The sequence below is a fragment of the Protopterus annectens genome, chromosome 5.part0, assembly GCF_019279795.1.
Source record: "Protopterus annectens isolate FY-2018-M chromosome 5.part0, PAN1.0, whole genome shotgun sequence".
NCBI classification, from domain to species: domain Eukaryota; kingdom Metazoa; phylum Chordata; order Ceratodontiformes; family Protopteridae; genus Protopterus; species Protopterus annectens.
Window position 1 is genome coordinate 667,810,613 of NC_056735.1, and position 22,329 is coordinate 667,832,941.

Below are 22,329 nucleotides of genomic sequence, written 5' to 3' on the forward strand. Positions count from 1 at the left end.
AAGTTTCAGAAGAGATAGTCTTGCCCGCCGGGGCTTCCTGGGGCTTAGGGTCTCTACGCTTGAGGGAAAGTGATGGTGCTGAGACTGATAGAGGCACTTTTGGGGGAAGAGTATTCGAACCTGAGAGTGGAGCTGTCTGGGGTGACAGCACTCTCTCTCCATCAGCTCAAAACCCCCCTCACCCTGCTCCAAGGAGGTCCCCGGTTCTGAAGACTGACCGTGAAGCAGAGCGGTTGGCTCTGAAGCCAATGTAGGAGCCAAGCTAAACCTCTCCGAAGCCCCGAGAGGGAGAATCAGCTCAGACAGCTGTCCGAACCGACTCTCCTCCCTGGACCCGAATGGAGAACGTCAGCTGCTAGACTTCTCAGATTCCGATGGAACCAAGGTATTCGGAGCAGGTGTAGGAACCAACGATCCTGTTGGAGGTCTCAGTTCCAATGTTTCCACTACTATCGGGACTGAGCCCTCTGGCTCCGAAGTCCCCAATCAGGTCAGAGGAGGAATAAAAAAAGGAGTGTTGCCTTTGTCAGCTCCGGTTCCAATTGGGTGGAAGTCAATAGGATTTTTAGCCAATGCCGGTGTATGAAGTAGTCTCTTCACCACCCGTTCCATGTCTTCATCAGACAGACTCCTGGAGGAACAGGAGGATAATAAAGGTGATCGCACCCTTTCTAGGAGCTGAGATCTTAAGGTTGGAGTAACCGTTTCCAATACAGGAGACCGTATCCTAACTTGAAACTCTGTCAGTTCCATAACAACTGATGGAACCGTAGAGGTAGCCTTTTCAGAGCCTAGAGCCCTTGGTTCCAAAGTAGGTGATTTTGTCACAATTTTTTAGGAGGCAACGATGCTGGATCTGAGGCCAGAACTCTTTTTCCCGACTTCTCCAATTTTGAGAAGGATGAAGGGGATCCTGAAGAATGTTTTGAAGTCTGAGGTCCTTCCAAAACCTCTGAAAAGGGAGCCTTCAGTAAACCTCTAACAATAAGTTTGTTTTTGCGTTCAAGGAGAGCTCTACTGCTGAACATATGGCAAAAGGCACAAGATTCCTGCAAGTGTAGGGCACCCAGGCAATAAACACAACTGGTGTGCCCATCAGTAAGAGACATTTCTTGGGAGCATTTGTCACATTTCTTGAACCCAGACTGTTTGGGTTCTTTTTGATCTTTTGACATGTCTGTACTGAAAACTGAAACGAAATAATATTTTGAAACTCTTGTTACTTCCCAAGATATTCAAAGCAAAAAACAAGCCAAAAATTATATATTTTTTTTTTATAAATGTGGGACAAGAAAGGGGATGCTTATACAAGGCATTGGTCATCTTTTTTTTTTTATATATCATTTATGTGCTCATAAATTCTAGTTTTAAACGCATGCTCAGTTTTGCCCACATAAAAATGGGGGCATCTATTAGTATTGCAATTCCCTCTCTTAAAAAACACTCTATTTTGTCCACAGTTCTCCAATTTCACAACCCTTTCTTTCATAATAAATGAACATTGCCCACTTCTTCCACAGGCCCTAGTGCCTTGAATCATGTTGTCTTCCATTTCAATTTTTTGTTCAAATATCTCTTAAAGTTTGGTGTGGTTTTAGTGACGAAAATAGGTTGCCTTCCCAATTTTTCAGCCACTTCTTTATTGATTTTAAAAATTTTCCAACTATGTTTTAAAGCTTCCTGAATTCTACCAGTAAGATGGTTATGTTCCAGAACACAGGCTTTATTGTAACTCTTGTTAGCTTCCAAATTTACTTCTTTAGTTAAATCTACCCCCAACAGAGGCTGGTACCACTTCCCCCACTTACTATACACATCATAGATTATCCCATCTACCAAGAGTACAGGACACCCCCTTTCATAAAACATATGTGCAATTTTATCAAGCTCCTCATTAACATCCTCATGATGTGAGGTCATCCGAGCAACTCTTATTGCCTGTCTCTTGATGATGCTCTTCTTTTGAACCAAGGGGTGGTTACTATTGAAGTGTAAATAAGAGTTACAAAAGGTATCCTCCCTAAATACTCTAGATTTAAAACCATTTGTGTCATGTATAATAAGTGTATCCAAGTAATTAATCCTATCCTCATGAAAATTATATGTAAATTTTAAAAATGGTGTTGCATTATTTAAATAAAACATAAATTCCTCAATGTCAGCCACTGTTCCTTTCCATAAAATAAAAATATAATCCAAGGAGCGGGAATACAACTGTATTTTATCTCAATGGTGGCAGCCTATCACACATCTATTCTCCCATCCCAAAAGAACCAAATTAGCATATACCGGTGCACAGGCTGCACCCATGGCGACCCCTCGAATTTGTTGGAAATATTCCCCTTCAAACCAAATAAAATTATTTTCCAACACCAAACTCATTAATTCACAGATCAAGGTCACCTGCTTATGGGTTAAATCTGAAAACTGAAATAAGGTTTCTTCAAAAAATTCTAACCCTTCCACTTTGGGTATAACTGTAAAAGGGTCCTTTATGTCTATATAATCAATTCCTTAGTCCACAGTTCCTTTTAAGTAACCCCAGGAAATCCCACGAGTCCTTGCCCAAGTGGGATGTCTTTTCTACAATGTGCTGTACATTTTGATCAATAAATACAGCCAGGGGGTGAGTCTTAGAGCCTTTGTCAGCCACTATGGGTCTAAAGGGGGGCTTTAATATATCTTTGTGTATTTTCGGTATTCCAAAGAATACCGGAATATTATGATATTTCTTATATAGTAAATCATAAACATCCCCATTTATCCAATTGTTCAACAAATATTCTTCCAGATAGGAGTCAATTCTGGAATAAGAAACATTAATTTGATTTATAGACACCGCTGTGTATGTAGTTTCTTCAAACAAAAGCTGTTGCATTTCATTTATGTAGTCTTCATTCTTAAACAAGACCACCCCACCCCCTTTATCTGGGGTCATAATACATATTGTTTTGTCTTTCCTTAAACCCATTAATAAATTATATTCTTCTCTACTTAAATTCCAGGGAATCTTTCTATCTAGGGTGTGTATATAATACAAATCTTCCAATACTAGTTTTTCAAACGTATCCACTAAAGGATGTAGTGGAGGGTTATATATACTTCTCTTTTTCCATCTATTTTCACTCATTGTGTTCCCTTCTCCTAACTCTCCATCTCTATAATTAAACTGCAACTCAAAATGTAATTTTCTAGTGTACAATTTCAAAGCCAGGACATTATCCACAAGGTTGCTTCTTCCCTCAGGAATACATTTAATTCCTTTAGATAACAAACAAAAATATTCATCTGTAATCTCTCTGTTAATATAATTATACACAGTAAAACCAATCTTGCATTTAACTATATTACCGACTAATTCCTGTGTCTGTTTGTTTGATAATACCCCTTCTTCTGTATCTGTTGATAGGAATTCTGATTGTATTTCCCTTTCTCTATATTTCTCTGTGCCAGTCTCTCCGAGCATCTGATATACGGAAAATCCTGTCCCTCTTCCCCTCTCATATTCCATCTGAGTATTATTTTCATTATTCACCCTTAACACTTCACTATAACTCAATGCTCCCGGTTCTTCCCTTCCATTACTTTTACTGTGGTTAAAATCAATACTGTGAGGGGTGGGATATGCTTCTTTTTTATAATATTGCTTTAAATCCCATTCTAACTTCTGCTTCTTTTTATAAAAAATATTATTACATCTCCTCTCAACTCTGACCAATATTTTGTGATACAGGTCTTGAAATTGGGGAAATAACAAATCTTCCCTAATTTTCCCATCCAACTCCTCAATTTCCCGAGTTAGAGCAACCTTCTGTTTTTCATAATAAAAGACAGTCTTTATTAATAAATCCATTCCAATTTTATCAAAAAACATAACCATCTTACTGGTAGAATTCAGGAAGCTTTAAAACCTAATTGGAATATTTTTAAAATCAATAAAGAAGTGGCTGAAAAATTGAGAAGGCAACCTATTTTCGTCACTAAAACCGCACCAAACTTTAAGAGATTATTTGAACAAAAAATTGAAATGGAGGACAACATGATTCAAGGCACTAGAGCCTGTGGAAGATGTGGGCAATGTTCATTTATTAAGAAAGAAAGGGTTGTGAAACTGGAGAACTGTGGACAAAATAGAGTGTTTTTAAGAGTGGGAATTGCAAAACTAATAGAGTGGTTTACTTAGCATTGTGTGATACATGCCCCCATTTTTATGTGGGCAAAACTGAGCGTGTGTTTAAAACTAGAATTTATGAGCACATAAATGATATAAAAAACAAAAAGATGACCAATGCCTTGTATAAGCATTCCCTTTCTTGTCCCACATTTATAAAATTCTCTTTTGGAATACTGGATAAGGTGAATTTGAACCCCAGAGGGAGGGACTGGAAAAATCTGCTAAAGAAGAAAGAAACTGTTTGGTAGTTGAAATTAGCAGCTATGCTTCCACTAGGGCTGAATGAAACAATTTCCATCACACCCATGTTAGTAGAAAGGGCTAATAATATAACTTAAATCTATTTAAGTCAATAAATATTTTTAAGATGTTTTTAAATGTATTATATTTATAAAGGTAGGGAACATATACATTGATTATTCTATTTTGTTTGTGTTGTTTTTAAAGCATTTTATGATATGTCATTAAATATACATTTTTTTTTAAATGTTAATGAGAACATTTGCCAAATGGAATTTGACTGGTGACACAATTCATGATTTAATTTGCAAGTTTGTATATAAAATGGTAGAAGAAAAGGCATCAATTGTATTCTGATGAAGTCTCCTGAGAGAGATGAAAGTGCTAAATATGTTTGTTTTATTTGTTTTTATACGGTATTAAATTTATTTGGATGTGTATCGGACCACTTCCACACATAAATGCGTTAATATCCAAGAATTACTCAAGGGGCTGGAATTTGACTGCCTATTCACTGTCTAACTTCTAGTAATGGCTTGGTAGAAATGTATCATTCAACCCAGGGGCCTTGGGTGCATTTAACTTCCTTTTTCCTTAATATGGCCTTAATATTCCCTCCCCTAGAGTTTGGTTTAACATGTTCCAAGATACCGAATTTGAAGGAGTGACCCTCTCTGTTCATCTCAATGTGTCTATATAATGCATTATTTCGATCCTTCCTCCTGATGCAATAATTATGGTCCTACATCCTATTCCTAAGTTGTCTGTCCGTCTTCCCCACATAAAAGTTTGGATAGGTACCACATTTAGCCAGGTATATTATGTGCTGGGAACAACAGTTCCCTTTCTTGAACCAAATATTGGTATGATTAGCATTACCTAAAGTAATCATTTTTTCTTCCAAATTGTCCTGGCATTGGTTGCAATGCCCACACTTCCTTGTGTGTCCCTCTCTCATAACATACCTAGCTACTGTGTTCCCTCTTTCAAATCTATACTTTAAGTTGTATCCAGTCTTGTACACATAACTAGGATTTGTACCCAACTTTCTCAGTACCATATTGTCACTTCTAAGGATATTGCAATTATTACTTATAATATCCTTAACTTCATCTACATATGGATTATATTCAACTATACAGGCCCTTTTGTACTGTTTATTTTTTTCCTTATCTGACATATCCATATTCTTCTCTAAACCTACCCCTAACAATGGTCTGTATTTCTTCCCCCACTCATTTTTTACATAACTGGTAACATCTCTTATGATGGATTTGGGGTATCCTCTCTCCTGAAATAGGGACCCTATGTGATCGATTTCACTAATCATCTCACTATGTTCTGAAGTCATTCTTGCGGCCCTAATACATTGCCCCTTCAAGATACTCCTTTTCTGACTGGCCGGATGACAACTTGTGTATTCCAGGTACGAATTACTGAAGGTTTCCTCCCTATATATCCTTGACTTAAATCCGTGAATACCATTAGATATGTATGTGTCTACGTAAGCTATACCTGTACTACTACAACTATGTGTAAATCTTAAAAAATAACTAGTTCCATTCAAATAATTAACAAAGGAATCAACCTTTTCTGTCGTACCATCCCACAAAATAAATATGTGATCCAAAAATCTTGTGTAACATCGTAACTTGCTATTATATTGTCTTCCAAAGATATACTCATTTTCCCAGTCCAGAAGTACCAAACTGGCAAATATCGGGGCACAGGCTGCACCCATGGCTACCCCATTTGATTGTCTATAGTACTCCCCTTCAAACATGATGTAACTTAAATCCAGTACAATAGACATAAATTCCCCAAGTAAACTTACTTTTTCCCAGTCATACTTCATGTATTTCTGAATACTTTTACTAAATCTTTCAAGACCTTCATCCTTGGGAATCCAAGAAAACAAATCCACTACATCAATAGTTAAATATATAAGCCCCTCTTTCCATATTTCTGGTTTTAAACAGCCTACAAACTCCCATGAGTCTTTAACAATATGTGGAACTCTTTCATATATAGGTTTTTAAGCCAATTGTCAATTAATTTACCAAAAGGAAAGGTTTTAGACTTGCTACCTGAAATTATAGGCCTATATGGGGGGTCCAGGATGTTTTTGTGTATTTTCAGAATCCCTACTATGGTGGCTAGGGCAGGGAATTCGACATGTAAAAATGTGTACATATTCATATCAATCCTATTATCTAAGAGGAATTCCTCTAGCTATAAATCTATATGTCTGTGTCCTATATTAACTTCATTTATAGAGGACACTGTATACCTAAGGTGATTATGTAACATTTCAAAAGTTTTGTTATTATAGTCCTGTGTGTCTACTAGTGCCCCACCACCACCTTTATTGGGTTTCATTACTCTGTCAGTCTCATAACATATTTGTTTCAATACTGTGTCCTTCTCTTTGCTTAAGTTGTACTTGACCCTCTCTTTCATGTATTTCCCCAGTAGCTTGTATAATTCTTCCATCACTATTCTTTCATAAGCCACTAGGGTGGGATGTAAAGGTGGTGTGTACTTACTTTTTTTCTGTCACCAGTCAAATTATTCCCTGTTGCATCTTGAAAGTGGAGAGCTAGGCTCAGTTTCCTTAAATATAACTTGAACTCAATAAGAACATCAACTATATTAAACTTCTCATACCAGACGTATTTCATACCCTTAGCAAACAGCTTGAAATGTTCTTTTTCAAGCTTTAGCTGTGTGTAATTGTATATATTGAATTTCCCATACTAAACTGAACCACATTGTGTTGCACTATCCCCATCTCTGCATCTCGTTTGTCCTTAGTTCCTTGCCCCTATATGGAGTCCTTTCTGCCCATTCTTGTGGGTTCCACTCCCTGAAGCTGTCCCTGGTCATTCCCTTCCAATATTGCTTCTTCCCTAAAAAAGCCTTGTTTCCAAGATGACTCCCTTGATTATGTATCTCTCTATCATTCTCCTTTTGGTAAAGTAATTAATTGACAATTGGCTTAAACCTATATATGCGAGTTCCACATATTGTTAAAGACTCATGGGATTGTTTAGGCCTTTTAAAACCAGAAATATGGAAAGAGGGGCTTATGCATTTAACTCTTCATAGGTTCATAGGTTCATAGGTTCATACTAGGCTATCTGCCCGAGGGCATTTATAAGCCTAGCCCATTGTTTTGTGGCTTACCACCCCCCTTTATGGGGAACTATACCCATTATTTTGCTGTGCCTCTGTCGAGCAGTGACACTGAGGTAATTCCTGGGGTATATCTGCGATCTCCCATCCATTGGTCAAGATTTCTCTTGAACAAGGCCAGCGAGGTGCTCTGCCTCACATGTACCGGGATTTTGTTCCACAGCATAGGGAGTCTTTGGGTGATGAATCTATCCCTCCAGCTGTGGCTCTGATGGATCTAGATTTTTGAGGTGAAGCATATTCATCAAATCTGGGTTTGACATGGCCTTGTATGTTAGGCAAAGGTCACCTCTGAGCAAGCGTGTGCGACTGAATAGAGCTGGAGTTCTTTCAGTGACAGATTTTGAGACCCTTTATCCTTTTGGTGAGGAACTTTTGTGGCCTCTCCAGCTGCTGCAAGTGTCGGGTCAGATACATTGGGCATTGTACTCAATCATTGGTCTGATGAGTGATGAGTAAAGGGAGACTATGACCTCCCTTGATCTAGATGAGAATCCCTTCATGATAAGGTGGGCAATGTAGAAGGACTTCCTAACTACTTTAGCTACATGTGTGTCGAATGCCAGACTTCTATCAACCTGGGTCCCCAGGTCCCTGATAACTTCTTCTGTGTTCAGTGGATTGCCACCTATTTGGTAGCTAGTAACCTTGTTTTTGACTATGCATTTTTGACATTTAACTTTAGGCCGTGGCTCTGGCACCAGTTATCCGTTACTGTGAGACCCTTCTGAAGGATATCTGTGTCAGATGTGTTTTCTACTATGGCCGCCCCAGCAGTCATCTGCAAACTTTGTCAGCCATAACCCTCCTGTGTTTGCTTGTACTTCGAAAGTAGATGGGCCCAGGACTGACAGGCTTTGAGTCTGACATGGCGCCAGCAACTCTGACCCTGTGGGTTCTGTCACTCAGCCAGTTTGCAACCCATCTTGTGATGTATGGGTTAACATTTAAGCTGATGAGTTTTTCAATGATACCTTAGCCAGATCGAGGTAGGCTGTATGGACTGCCTTTCCTCATCAATGGCTTTGGTGACTGTTTCAAAAAGTCAACCAAGTTTAAAAGGCATGATCTGCCAGCCAAACTGGGTTGGATCCAAAGTCTGCAAATTCCCTATGTCTTATTTTATGAGGTCCATTATGATCCTCTCTCCATGGCTGCAGATAAGGCTTGTCAAGCTAATGGGCGGTAATTTCCAGGGTCTGTGGAGGCACCGCTTTGTGAAGGGACCACAGTTGCAGTCACCCCTCCCTGGGGCAATGCCAGAGGTAAGACTTTGATTAAACAGCTGCCCTAGCTGTGGGTTTAATTCCTCATTGAGTTCGGTCCCATGGATGCTGTGTTTTTGCTTTGGAGAGAGCAGTTCTCACTTGGGCTGGATATGTTTGGGGGCTGCACTCATTTGTTATAGATATCTCTCCTTTTGGGGGGGGGAGAAGTTTGCACTGAACCTGTCAGCCAGTATGTTGGCAATGTCTGTAGGATCAGTAATCTTCACATCATTTTGAACTAGTTCTGAGCATATCTGGGAGTTTTTGCTTTGGATGTAGTGGATTTGTTTTCTTGTATTCCCAAGGATGAAGGTCTTGAAAGATTTAGTAAAAATATTCAGAAATAAATGAGGCATGACTGGGGAAAAAGTAAGTTTACTTGGGGAATTTATGTCTATTGCACTAGATTTCAATTACATCATGTTTGAAGGGCAGTACTATAGACAATCAAATGGGGTAGCCATGGACGCGGCCTGTGCCCTGATATTTGCCAATTTGGTACTTCTGGACTTGGAAAATGAGTATATTTTTGGAAGTCAATATAATAGCAAGTTACGATGTCACACAAGATTTTTGGATGACATATTTATTTTGTGGGATGGTATGACAGAATAGGTTGAGTCCTATGTTAATTACTTGAATGGAACTAGTTATTTTTTAAGATTTACACATTGTTGTAGTAGTACAGGTATAGCTTACCTAGACACATACATATCTAATGGTATTCATGGATTTAAATCAAGGGTATATAGGAAGGAAACCTTCAATAATTCGTACCTGGAATACACAAGTTGTCATCCGGCCAGACAGAAAAGGAGTATCTTGACGGGGTAATGTATTAGGGCCACAAGAATGACTTCAGAACATAGTGAGATGATTAGTGAAATCAATCACATAGGGTCCCTATTTGAGGAGAGGGGATACCACAGATCCATCATAAGTGATGTTACCAATTATGTAAAAAATGAGTGGGGGAAGAAATACAGACCATTGTTAGGGGTAGGTTTAGAGAAGAATATGGATATGTCCGATAAGGACAAAGATAAACAGTACAAAAGGGTCTGTATAGCTGAATATAATCCGTATGTAGAGGAAGTTAAGGATATTATAAGTAATAATTGGAATATCCTTAGAAGTGACAATATGGTACTGAGAAAGTTATGTACAAATCCTAGTTATGTGTACAAGACTGGACACAACTTAAAGTATAGATTTGAAAGAGGGAAAACAGTATCTAGGTATGTTATGAGAGAAGGACACACAAGGAAGTGTGGGCATTGCAACCGATGTCAGGACATTTTGGAAGAGAAATCAATTACTTTAGGTAATGCTAATCATACCAAGATATGGTTCAAGAAAGGGAACTTTTGTTCCCAGCACATAATATACCTGGCTAAATGTGGTACCTGTCCAAACTTTTATGTAGGGAAGACGGACAGACAACTTAGGAATAGGATTTACGACCATAATTATTGCATCAGGAGGAAGGATCAAAATAACGCATTATATAGACACATTGAGAGGAACAGAGAGGGTCACTCCTTCAAATTCGGGATCTTGGAACATGTTAAACCAAACTCTAGGGGAGGGAATATTAAGGCCATATTAAGGGAAAAGGAAGTTAAATGGGGGCTTTTGTTAAATGCAGCCAAGGAACCCTGGGTTGAATGATCACATTTCTACCAAGCCGTTACTAGAAGTTAGACAGTGAATAGGCAGTCAAATTCCAGCCCCTTGAGTAATTCTTGGATATTAATGCATTTATGTATTAAATGGTTATGTTACTATACAATATATTTTTTGTAAATGCAAACACACACATTTTTTTCTTCACACACATATACACTTATGTCTTTTTTAATAAGATGGGTACAGGAACTGTTAGAAATTTTCTTGATGGTTGAAGTTTTCAAGTATTTTAATGTACTATTCATAGAATTTAAATACATTCAGTTTTAGGTGAGAAGGCATGTTTAGCAACAGTTTGAATATTCATTAGGTTATGAATATGTAAAGCACGTGTCTTAATTGATTGTCCATTCCCATTGATTATCTAAGACTATTTAAACAGAATTGACTACCACAAAAGTGTTCTGATGAAGTCTACATGTGGTAGATGAAAGCACTTAACTTATGTGTTTCGTTTTTTATGGGGTTTTTTTTAAAATAAAAAGATATTACATCTGTCCATGGTTCGTGTGAGCTGTGATACCTTTTCAGCATATTACAATGAAAGAACATAGCCAGGAGCCAGTCAGAAGTCACCTGATCTGCTTGAGTGGCAAACAAGATCTGGGGGTTCTTCCCTAGGCATGATGGGATAGGTTATAGTCTCGCGTTTTAGTATAGGCAGAGTCGGAACGATTCTCGGTTCCAACCCAACCAGCAAAGAATGAAGGTGAGATAGGACAACATAACATTTATCTTTTTGTCTTGCTTGTTCGTGGCTGGTTTTTCACCAAGTCTGCTTTCTTGTTTTGAGTTCTTAGTTGTTTCTTGGTGAATACGTTTATGGTTATAAATACTATCCTCACTAATTTTATTTGTATATTGGTCTGGACTGGAATTCTTATCACAAACTGTATTTGAAACACTATCAACTTTTAAACATTTTTCCTTCAGTAGCCTTTTTAAAATAATTGTAGAACAATTTCTTAAAGGGAAGTTTGTTTTTTTCTTAATTTTAGAGTGCTCTACCATCACATGTTAACAAAACAACACACAAAAAAATCCAGTCACTTTCAGTAGAAATATCTAATAAAGCTGCAGATAATGCAAAACTGTGATTACAGCTCATTGAACTGAAAACATTTAGTTTGCACTGTATAAAAATGTACCTTTGTAACTGAAAAAAATTATACATAGTAGCATTACTTAAGTCCCACAATAAGACATTCTCACACAGCAGGGTAGACAGCTTATTCCAGCAAAGTGCACAAGCAACAACTAAAGACATGAAACTGACTCATATTTCTTATCAGATTTAGAAGTACACCGTACAGCACAAAAAAAGTGACCAAGCCTTATCCCGGGCAAATAAATTAATAATGAATAAGACAGATCCTCTTCATTACTTCTGTAATAGTTTATATTAGGTTCATTCCCATCTTGCTCCGCAAAATACCTTTTAACTGAATATAGCATGCTTTTAACTGAACACAGTCTGAAAGGCATATTAAAACTTTAGAATTACATTACAGTAAAGTGTTCTATTTGTATTCCCAAAGAAACCTCGAATATCAAGATGATGAGAACTAAAAGGCCAAAGATACATACCCAAAATATCAAAAGGGCAAAACTTCCAACTGCAAACATTTTTTGCAATATCAAAAGGGCAAAACTTCCAACTGTAAGCATTTTGCAGGGGGTAAACCCTGTAATTCTCAAATTGTGGGTCAAGCCCCCACACCTCCAAACTTATATATATGCCAACTCCATGGTTACATAAACAGGAAGCAGAGAGAAACTTCACCAAAAATAAATCACTGCATACTTAGAAATTGAAACCACATAAAACACCACAAGTAACCAGTACTACACTAGCAGTGATTTCTTATGGAACAGAGTGATTGTCATTCTGCTCCTCAGTGCCCAGTGAGTTAGGCACTTGACGGTCAAGTAATCTGATCTTGGCTACCTGTAGACCTACCATTCTATTCCATCTCCACTCATAGAAAATCATGTGTATTCCAAATTCTTTCAGAAAAATAACAAAATCAGTTTCAACACAGTGGCAGTCCTTGCAAAATACTGCTTCTCTTGCTGTTATTTTCTGCCACCTAAGTCACACAATTTATACTGTCATCACAACAGATTGTAATGTGCATTATCTTTATGTACTGCTTCCAAATGGATTCCTATTCTTGTCTTCCCTGTATACAAAACAGCACCAGCACCATTAAGACATCAGTCAATATCCTGGGGTATGGAGGGAAGTATATTGCAGTGCTGTGAGGGTAAACTAATCAGTACAAGCAATATTAACAAAAATATCTATTTTGATGAGTATATTCACTGTGCATGCTGCTCTAGCTGTACAGTGCATTTTTCTTTCATCTGCCATTTTCATACTTCGTCTGGTTTAGAAGAATTATCCATAGTGTGTCTTTATGTTTATAGTGCTTCTTGTCTTTTTGGATCACAGTTTAGGAAAAGTGGGTATGAAATAGGTTCTGTTTTATAGTCAACAGCAGTCACTTTTCATTTGTATAGCTGTGGAACTTTTTTTAACTTCCAAATACCATAAGCTACAATTATATACAGTATTTTAGAATATATTTAAGAGCAAATTTAGTCATTCTCCTTATTTTCCAAGAAAACTATATTAATATCACGTTACTTTATGATTGTTTTTCATTGCAACTATATTTACTCGTGCACAGGAGATGATATGTTCTTAAAACTAAGGATGGCTATGTCCACAATTTCCCTTCATCTGAAGCAGCTAATTACACTTTGCACATTCAATAACCAAAGCAGTATACAGTGTACAGAAAGTATTTCAGAAATGCAGAGTTTAATGTGCAGTTACTTTAAAATAAATGACAGCACTATACACCAATCTCCCCTAAATTACTGCAAATCTAAGGTATATAACCAGGCAGATAATCAAGTTTTGATTACTGCAGTAAATATAGTGAATGGCATAAAAGATACATAGCTGTAGGAATGAACATTGTAGCAAATATTCTGTCAATGGCCAGAATTAATAATGCCACCCAGAGTGGGTAAATTTTCATCTTTAGAAGGCTATATATCATCCTACATTTGGCAATATGGTCAGAAATACGTAAAAATACAATTTTAGTAGTGAATTATATAATATTTATTGAAGTCTGTTCTAAAATCACACTGCAGCCTACTTCACACCACAAGTGTTCAGCAGGTGAAAATGTAGGGTACAAGCAGTACATTACTGGCAGAGACCTTCTGGTCATACCACACTTGATAGTGTGACTCTCTTGTGCCTATCTCTCAGTTCTGTCATGATTGGACTTCAGTTTATCACAGAAAAACTGTTTTCCATTTTGCTTAGCACTCATGCTATGCCGTAGTTGTACATCACTGGAATTAAAGAAAAAAAATCTAATCTTACTCCTTGTAGTAATTTATATGCAGGACCTCTAATATTTCCTCTTCTAAGTCTGTCAAGATAAAACAATGAAAGACGTTTGTACCTGCTTTGTAAATCATTAAGGTTTAGCTCTCCTACAAAATGTGTGTCAGATGAGAGAGTAATGATTCGAGAGCAGCAGCCATCCCTTCCAGACTGTTTCAGTGTATCACAGAGGAGATTTGTCAGTAAGAAGTGCCCAAGGTAGTTCACTGCAAAATGTTCTTCATAGCCATCTTCTGACATTCTCTGAGGGACCAGCATCACCGCAGCTGGAAGAGAAAGTGACATACTGTAAAATGCAAACTGAATCTGTTACCTCAATTAATCTCTATAGCAAATCAGCAAGGCAAGAATCCCAGCTGGTTAAGCAGAAAAGTGATAAACGAGTTTATTACAAATTAAGATTTGCAGATCTGCATCATGGCTAATTAGCCTTACATGACAGTCCATTAATAATTAATGAATGTGGAAATCAACAGTCACAACACTGGCTAAGCAATCCAAAAACATATGAAAGTATTAAGATTTGGAAAGCAGTGCACCAACTTATTTCCTTATTGATAAAGGTACGGTAAGACAAAGAATGTAATCTTCTGTAGTATCAGAACACTAACAAAATAATTCATTTTCTTGTATTGAATCAATGAATGTATCTAAAATTATGTAGCATATTTACTTTTAGATATCCAGATTAAAAACTCTAATTCACTGGAAAATGTATGCAAAATGGAGAACTACACTGTTGCTCTAACTTCTGTCTCTAAAAAATTTCAGATACTAAGACTGTGGCTAGGTGTCACATCTTCGAAATTCAGAGCTACATTTTTATTCAAGATGCCACTTCCCTATTTTGCCTTCCTACAAAGTCTCAAATAAGAAAATTTTTCATTCATTATTTGCACAGTAAGATACTCTAACCTTACTTTAAACTGTTATCACTATCTTTTGAGTTGTTAATGCTTCTCTCTAATTCTAACCACTTTGACATTTTTAAAAGAAACCACAGGAGGAAAACACAAGTAGTCATGTGTTTACCGGCCTTCTGCATATTAAATCATCAAAGATATTTCTCTATAAATATACCAGGAGAACTTTCAAGTCACAGAAACAAAATATTGTATACCGCATTTATCACCAAAGCCTAATGGAAGTTATCATAGACTTAAAACAGTTCAACGGACAAAATGGTACATCTAAACTATATGTCCTACCACCCAATTCAGCTGATAGTGCTTTCAACACTATGCAGCTGGCAAACACAGATAAACAAGTAACACTTTTTCCTCATGTGGAAACTTAGGACTTGATATCAGGCATAGATCAAAAGGATGCACGTGCAATTAAAAATTCCAGGTCATATCTTTATCAGTGAGACACAGCTCCAACTTCTGGATTCTGCACTCAGAATTTCGGTAAGTTGAACTTACTGTATCAGTAGATGTTTGAATGATCACTGCTGCAGTAGCTTTAGCTACATGGATTATATGCTACCAAGGACATAACAGCCGGCCAGCTTCCAAAGCTTCAGGGCACCTTCCATGCACCCAAACTGTCAAGCGGCTCAGGTTGAGCTGACTAAAAGACAAATTTAGGCACGAAGCCCTTCAGAGCTTTCCTGCCAGCACTCAGACAGGGATGCTGAACCCTGGAAGGACAAGGTTAGGAACAACAAAAAATAAAAGTCCACACCCTGGCATAAAAAACGCACCAAAAAACAAGGGGGGGGGGAGTTAGTACTGCAGCAGAGATCATTCAAACATCTACTGTTATGGTAAGTTCAACTTATACAACTGTTCTACATTCTTCATATCTATCACTACAGCTGTATTCTTAGCTATATGGGTAGATTACTATAGCCAACTACATTTGGGAGGTGGAAGGAGAAGGGACCAATAGCCCCTGGAGAATGGTCCAAGCAAAGCGTGATCTAGACCTAAAGAAGGAATCCAGCTTATAGTGCTTTGTTAAAGTGTGTACAGGCCCAAGCAGCAGCTTCAAGAATACTTCTAGAATCCAACCCTTTCAAAAAAGCCATAGAAGAAGCGAAGGCCCTTGTAGAGTGGACCTTAACCCTGCCTGGAATAGATTTGTCATGGTAACTATAACAAAAGGTAATAGGTATAGACAACCATTTGAAAATAGCCTATTTTGACACAGGTTATCCTTTCTTCACACCTTTACAAGAAATGAACAACTGATCTGATGATCTGAAAGATTTAATTCTTTCGACTTACTGCCTGTGTTGTCTGTGGACACCCAAGGTATGGAGTATCCTTTCTCCCTCATTTTTAGGTTCAGGAAAGAAAATGGGGAAGTGGATAGTTTAACTTAAAGAAAACTCAGATACCATAAAAGAAAGATTAGTACTCAGTGAAACCCTGTCCTTCAGGAAAATGAGGTAGGGTTGACTCACCATAAGAGCATGCAACACAGATACCCTTCTTGCGGAGGTCAGAGCAATCAACAAAACTGTTTTCCATGTTAAGAACCTCAAGTCAGCCAGATTAGCTGGTTCAAATGGAGTAAAGTGTTAGATGTTCTAATATAAAATTAAGATCCCAAGGAGGGGCCACAGGCTTACTTGTAGACCTCTTATGCAAAACCCTTTTCAAGAACATCTCGACATGACAATGCCTTGAAAGACGAGGATCCATGGGCAGATATGCTGAAATGGCTGACAAATGAACCTTGTTAGAGGAATAAGACCGACCATAAAACAGAAACTCACAAAAATATTGTAAAACCAGAGAACAAATAGCCCTGATTGGGTGCTGGTTATTTTGTTAGCACCAACTAGAAAACCTTTTCCACTTGCTAATATGTGATTTTCTAGTAGCAGGCTTTCTTGCCTCCATTAGAACCTGCTACACATCCTCAGAAAATAGGTGCCTAAAAGGAATTAAGACCTTATCATCCAGACAGTCAACTGAAGATGATCAATGTCATGGTGTATCAAACACCCCTGTTCTTCTATGAGGAGATCCATTTTGGCCATTTCCAAAAGAAGGGAGAACCATGGTTACCCGGGCCAGAAGAGAATCACCACAACGATCTTGGGGGATTCCTTCTGAATCTTCAGAAGTACCCTGGCTATTAGCAAAAAGGGTGGAAAGATATACAGGAACATTCCCGTTCATATTAAAGAAAAGACATCTGTCTTCCAGGCCTTCTTAAATGGAGTCCTGGAAGAGAATTTTGCCAGTTGATTGTTCAGACAGGAGGCAGAGAGCTCCACTTGAGCAACTTCCCACAGCTGGATCAAATCTTAGAAGACCCCCCCCCCCGATCTAGTTTCCATTCATGAGGGTCTGCCCTGGTTCTGTTCAGTCTGTTTGCCACACAATTTTTGCTCTGACGGAAAGTAGGATACCTGTAGAGTGAGACCGCTCTGTGAAGCTATTTCCCAAGCTAACATAGCTATTCTGAAAAGGGGGTAGACTTGGCTCTCCCTTGCTTATTGATGCACAATATTGTCTGTAACTATTTGAAGTGGTCCTGGCAACCAAAGTCGGTTCAGCTAATTGAGTGCATTGATCAGAGCAAGTGTCTCCTAGATATTTGTGTTTGCATCTGTCCTTGGTGTCCCACACTCCCTGCACTTTTAAATCTCCTGAAATTGCTTGCCAAGCAGGGGAGACCCTTGATTTAAGGATTTCTGTTCTGACAAACTCCAGTACTGGGATCTGAAAAGAAAAAGGGTGTTGATTCTGGGACCAAAATGATTTCAAATATAATTATATCTTTCTCATGTGGAGTCTTACCAGGGATACCATGAGAATCATAGATGCCATAAAACACAAAATCCTGAGGTATTTCCTTGCAGTGACTGAAATCTGAATGGAAAAACATAGAAACAGATCTAAATACAGATCTATTTTTTTCCTGTTGAAGAAAAGCTCTTTGATCTGAGGTGTTGATTTGACATCCCAGGAACACAATCCTGTGTGAGGGAGTCAAGACTTTTGAATGTTCTCTTGGAATCCCAACTTATGCAAGAGAGCTCTCACCCAAGAGAGAAATTCCTAACATTTTGAAAAAAAACATTCTGCAATATAAGCAAGTCGCATAAATACAGGAAAATGTGGATACTCTCTAGCCTGCAATGAGCTATAACTGGAGCTACACATTTTGTAAACACTCTCAGTGCAATGGATAGGTCAAAGGGTAAGGCAGACAACTAATAATGTTATTCAGACACACAAAACCATAAGAAACGCCTGAAGTCTGGATAAACAGAAATGTGATGTTAAGCATATTTTAAGTGTAGTGTTACCAAGAAATGTGAAAGAGAAAAAAAGACGCAACAGGTTGAGAAGTGACATAATTTTGAATTTTGGCGTTATGACAAACAGGTTTAGGAAAGAAAGATCCAGGACTGGTCTCCAAGCATTTTCTTTCTTTGGGATTAGGAACATTATTCAATAAAAGCCCTTCCCCACCTGGGAAGAAGGAACTGATTCAATCTCTCCTTGGGACAGCATGTGATAAAGAACAGAAAGAAATAAAGCAGTCTGATCTGCAAGATGAGGAATGATCCCCAGGAGAGGAGGAATTTCTCCCACTGCCGTCTGTAACCCTGATGAAGGATTTCCAGAACTCATTTTCAAACTTTCTGGAAGGGAAAGAAGGCCAGGGTGGGAGGAGGTCACAAGGTCTCTTGAATAGTCATTCATCCTTGTTGGAGCATCCTTCATTTTGGGAGGTTTGAGACTTATTTTCAGAACCTCCTTGCCATTTCTTAAACATCTGTTTAGCTGAATTCTGCTGAGACTGTTCTGTTGTTTGCTGAAACTGGCTGAGGAGAAAGAAAATCCCTTGGACAATTTGGAAAAGGACACCTGAAAAATGTTATGAGATTCCCTAGATCAGTTTGCCTCTTTCATCACACGTTTTCATCACCTCGGTAGCAAAGGGGAAAAAACATGACATATCTATCCAAGGGAGAATTTAAAATCTTATTTTTAACATAATCTGTAAGGTTACAAGAATAAGCCAAGCAAACCTCCTGAAAACAATACCAGTGGCCATAGCCCTGGAAGAAATATCAACAGAGTCATACATACACAGCAAACAATGAGTAGTGATATGTGCAATAGTAGAAACTAATTTATATAAAGCAGATTTTTCTTCACAAGAAGAAAAGTACAGTTGTATACACTTACCATAAATGTAGATGTTCAAGTATATTCACTGTTGCAGTCATCACATTTGGGTTATCTGCTTGTAATAACCCTCAGTCGGCCTGATTATCAAAGTCTTGGGTCCTGCATCGGTTGCTGTCTCATCTACCGTAATGTCAGGTAGTCAGGGGTATAAAGCATGCAGCCGATGCCATTACATCAGTTTTTCTTGCCCCATATGTCAGGTGCCCCCATAATGGGAAGCAATTATATGCAAGGTTACACCTCCAACAAAAAAGCAAATACACCAAAAAGCTATAAGCATAGTAAACAAGAATAGAGATATAGTCAATGGAAGTCAGGGGGCTGGAGGGAGGGTAACCAGGACTGCAACAGTGAATACACTCAAACATCTACATTTATGGTAAGTGTACACAACTGTACTATGCTCTTCATGTTTCACTGTTGCAGTCACCATATTTGGGTAGATTCTCAAAGCTAAGGATGGGAGGAGGTGATTAGAGAGCATTGGGACCAGCTATAAGGCCCTGTAAGACTGCCGTGGCAAAGCCAGCTCTGGATTTAGAAAAAATTGGCAAGTGGTAATGCTTGGTGATGGTATGTACAGAACTCCAGGTAGCAGCTTCTAGGATGTCCGTGGTAGGGACACCTCTGAGAAAGGCTGTAGAGGTAGATGCAGCCCTGGTTGAATGTGGTCTTATCCCCTATGGAGTAGGTTTTTCATGGTGCTTATAGCAGAAATGAATGCAGTGGCCTATCCACTTTGAAATGGTTTGCTTTAAAATGGCCTTCCCCTCTGCCCCTGCAGCAAATGCAACCAGCAGCTGTTCAGATTTCCTGAGAGGTTTAGTCCTGTCCAAGTAAAATCTAAGTTGTCTGTGCGCATCCAAGGAGTGCAGTATTCATTCCCCCTTGTTCTGTGGATTAGAAAAGAAGGTTGGCAAATTAATGGACTGATTAAGGGCCACACTGGATATCACCTTGGGCATGAAGGAGGGATTGGTCCCGAGGGACACCCTGTCCACATGAAATATGATGAAAGGCTCCACTGCCATGAGAGCCTGTAATTCAGACACCCTTCTTGCTGAAGTGATGGCTAGAAGGAAGGCTGTTTTCCAAGAAAGAAATTTCAAGTCTGCATTTGCAGCTGGCTTAAAGGGAGGTAGAGTGAGCTTTTCCAATACAAAGTTAAGGTCCCAGGGTGGAGTAGGGGCTCTCCTGGGTGGTCTTAAGTTTTTGGCCCTTCAGAGGAACTGCTTCAGCAGTGGATGAGAGAAGAGGGGTGGTTCTGTATTGTAATGAGCTGAAATGGCTGAGACATGAATTTTGATGGAGGAAAAGGAAAGGCCATTGTGAAGCATCTCATTTAAGTATTGAAGAATCTGAGGTAAACTGAGCGCTGTTGTGCTGATCTCCTGAGTTTGGCTCCAAGAAAATAATCTTTTCCATTTTTCTGCATAGGATTTTCTAGTACTAGGCCTCCTTGCCTCCAGAATGACATCCATCACTTGCTTACTGAGGGATGGTAACGGAGAGATCAGGTAATTAGCCAGGATGCCAGGTTCAGGGTTTGAAGCTGTAGGTGCAGAAGCTGGCCCTCCTGCTGGGACAGCAGAGCAGGGGTCTGAGACAGGTGCCAAGGTGCCAGCAGTGCCACACTGCGCAAGAGGGGGTACCAGTGTTGGCGTGGCCAGTCTGGTGCAATCAGTATTGTCCTTGGTTTGTCCTGTTTGATCTTTAGCAGTACCTTGGAGAGGAGAGGCAGAGGGGCAAAGGCATAAACTGTTAGGTTTTTCCAGGTGAAGGACAGGGCGTCCACTTTCCAAGCTTGTTTGTGGGGAGTCCTTGTGCAGAATTTGTCCAATTGGCAGTTCTGGGGGAGGCAAACAGGTCTATCTCTGGGCTCCCCCATTTGTTTCTCAACATGTTGAATATCTCTGGATCCAGTTTCCACTCGTGTGGGTCCATGAGATTTCTGCTTAGGTTGTCTGCCAGTGTATTTAGCTTTCCTATCAGGAATTGAGCCTGTAGGTGCACTTGGTAGCTCAAGGCTGTGTTCCACAGAGTCATGGCTAGTCTGGAGAGAGGATATGAGTGGGTTCCTCCCTGCTTGTTTATGTACCACATGATAGTGGTGTTGTTCGTCTTTACCAATAATTGTCCTAGAAGAATGTGGTCCTTAAAGGCTGTCAGAGCATTCTGTACAGCTAACATTTCTTTTTGATTGATATGCAGGTGCATTTGACTTGGGTTCCATTTGCCCTGCCAAGTGAGCTCCCCATGCATAGTCTGATGCGTCTGTTGTTAGGGTTTGGGCGGCAGGGGGTAGAGTGAATGTCAGTCCCTTGTTTTGGTGGCAAGCCTCTGCCCACCAAAGAAACTCTGTCTGTAGACAAGGTATGATAGGAATCATTGATTCTAGATCCTGAGAATGTTGACACCATGGGCTTTTTAGATACCATTGTAGTTTCCTCATATGCAGTCTTGCATATGGGATTAGTAGAATGCAGGAGGCCATGAACCCCAGGGCTTGCAGTATTTTCCTTGCAGATAGCTGGGTCTTTGTGGCCAGTAGTTTAAAGTAGGCTGTCAAATGAACTTGTTTCTCACGCATAAGGTAAGGCCATCTGGGAAGTTGTATTCAAGCTTGCTCCCAGGAATACAATTTGTTGACAGGGTACCAGATGTGACTTCTTTTCATTTATGGTGTACCCCAGAGAAGTTAGCAATTTCTTTACAAATGTCAGATGTTTTAATAGTATGTCCTGGCTTTCTGCCTGAATTAGACAATCGTCCAGGTATGGGCATATTTGAATACTTCTTTGCATGCAAAATGCAATGACTGGAGCTAGGCCTGGGTGTTCTGCTGGTTCTGGGTTTGGACTGAGAAGGCCTGGAAGAGGCAGGAAAGGCCCAATTCTTAGAGGGCCAGTGCCTACTAAATCTGGGAGGCTGTACTTGTAGGAAATCTTCAACAGTTTGCATAGATTTAGCTTTTTCCTCCATCCTTTTAAGTACTTCTTCTGCTTTGTTGCCAGACAGGTGATCTTGGTTTAAGGGAGCATCCAGCAATTTAGCTTTAACATGATCTGGCAAAGATTGCTCCTTAAGCCAAGCATGGCTTCTAAGTACAGACCCAGTCACAGCAGCCCTGCAAGATGCCTCTAATGAATCAAAACCACATTGCAAAGTATG

General features: G+C 39.1%; 1 protein-coding gene across 1 annotated transcript in view; it reads right to left on the minus strand.

The window, feature by feature from the left end:
- DHRSX (dehydrogenase/reductase X-linked) overlaps window positions 1-22,329 on the minus strand; it is a 1,564,048-nt gene that overhangs the window by 720,045 nt on the left and 821,674 nt on the right. The window contains exon 4 of the mRNA XM_044072516.1: window positions 14,055-14,262. Within this exon, the coding sequence (XP_043928451.1) occupies window positions 14,055-14,262 (208 nt within the window). The remainder of the gene's footprint in view (window positions 1-14,054; window positions 14,263-22,329) is intronic.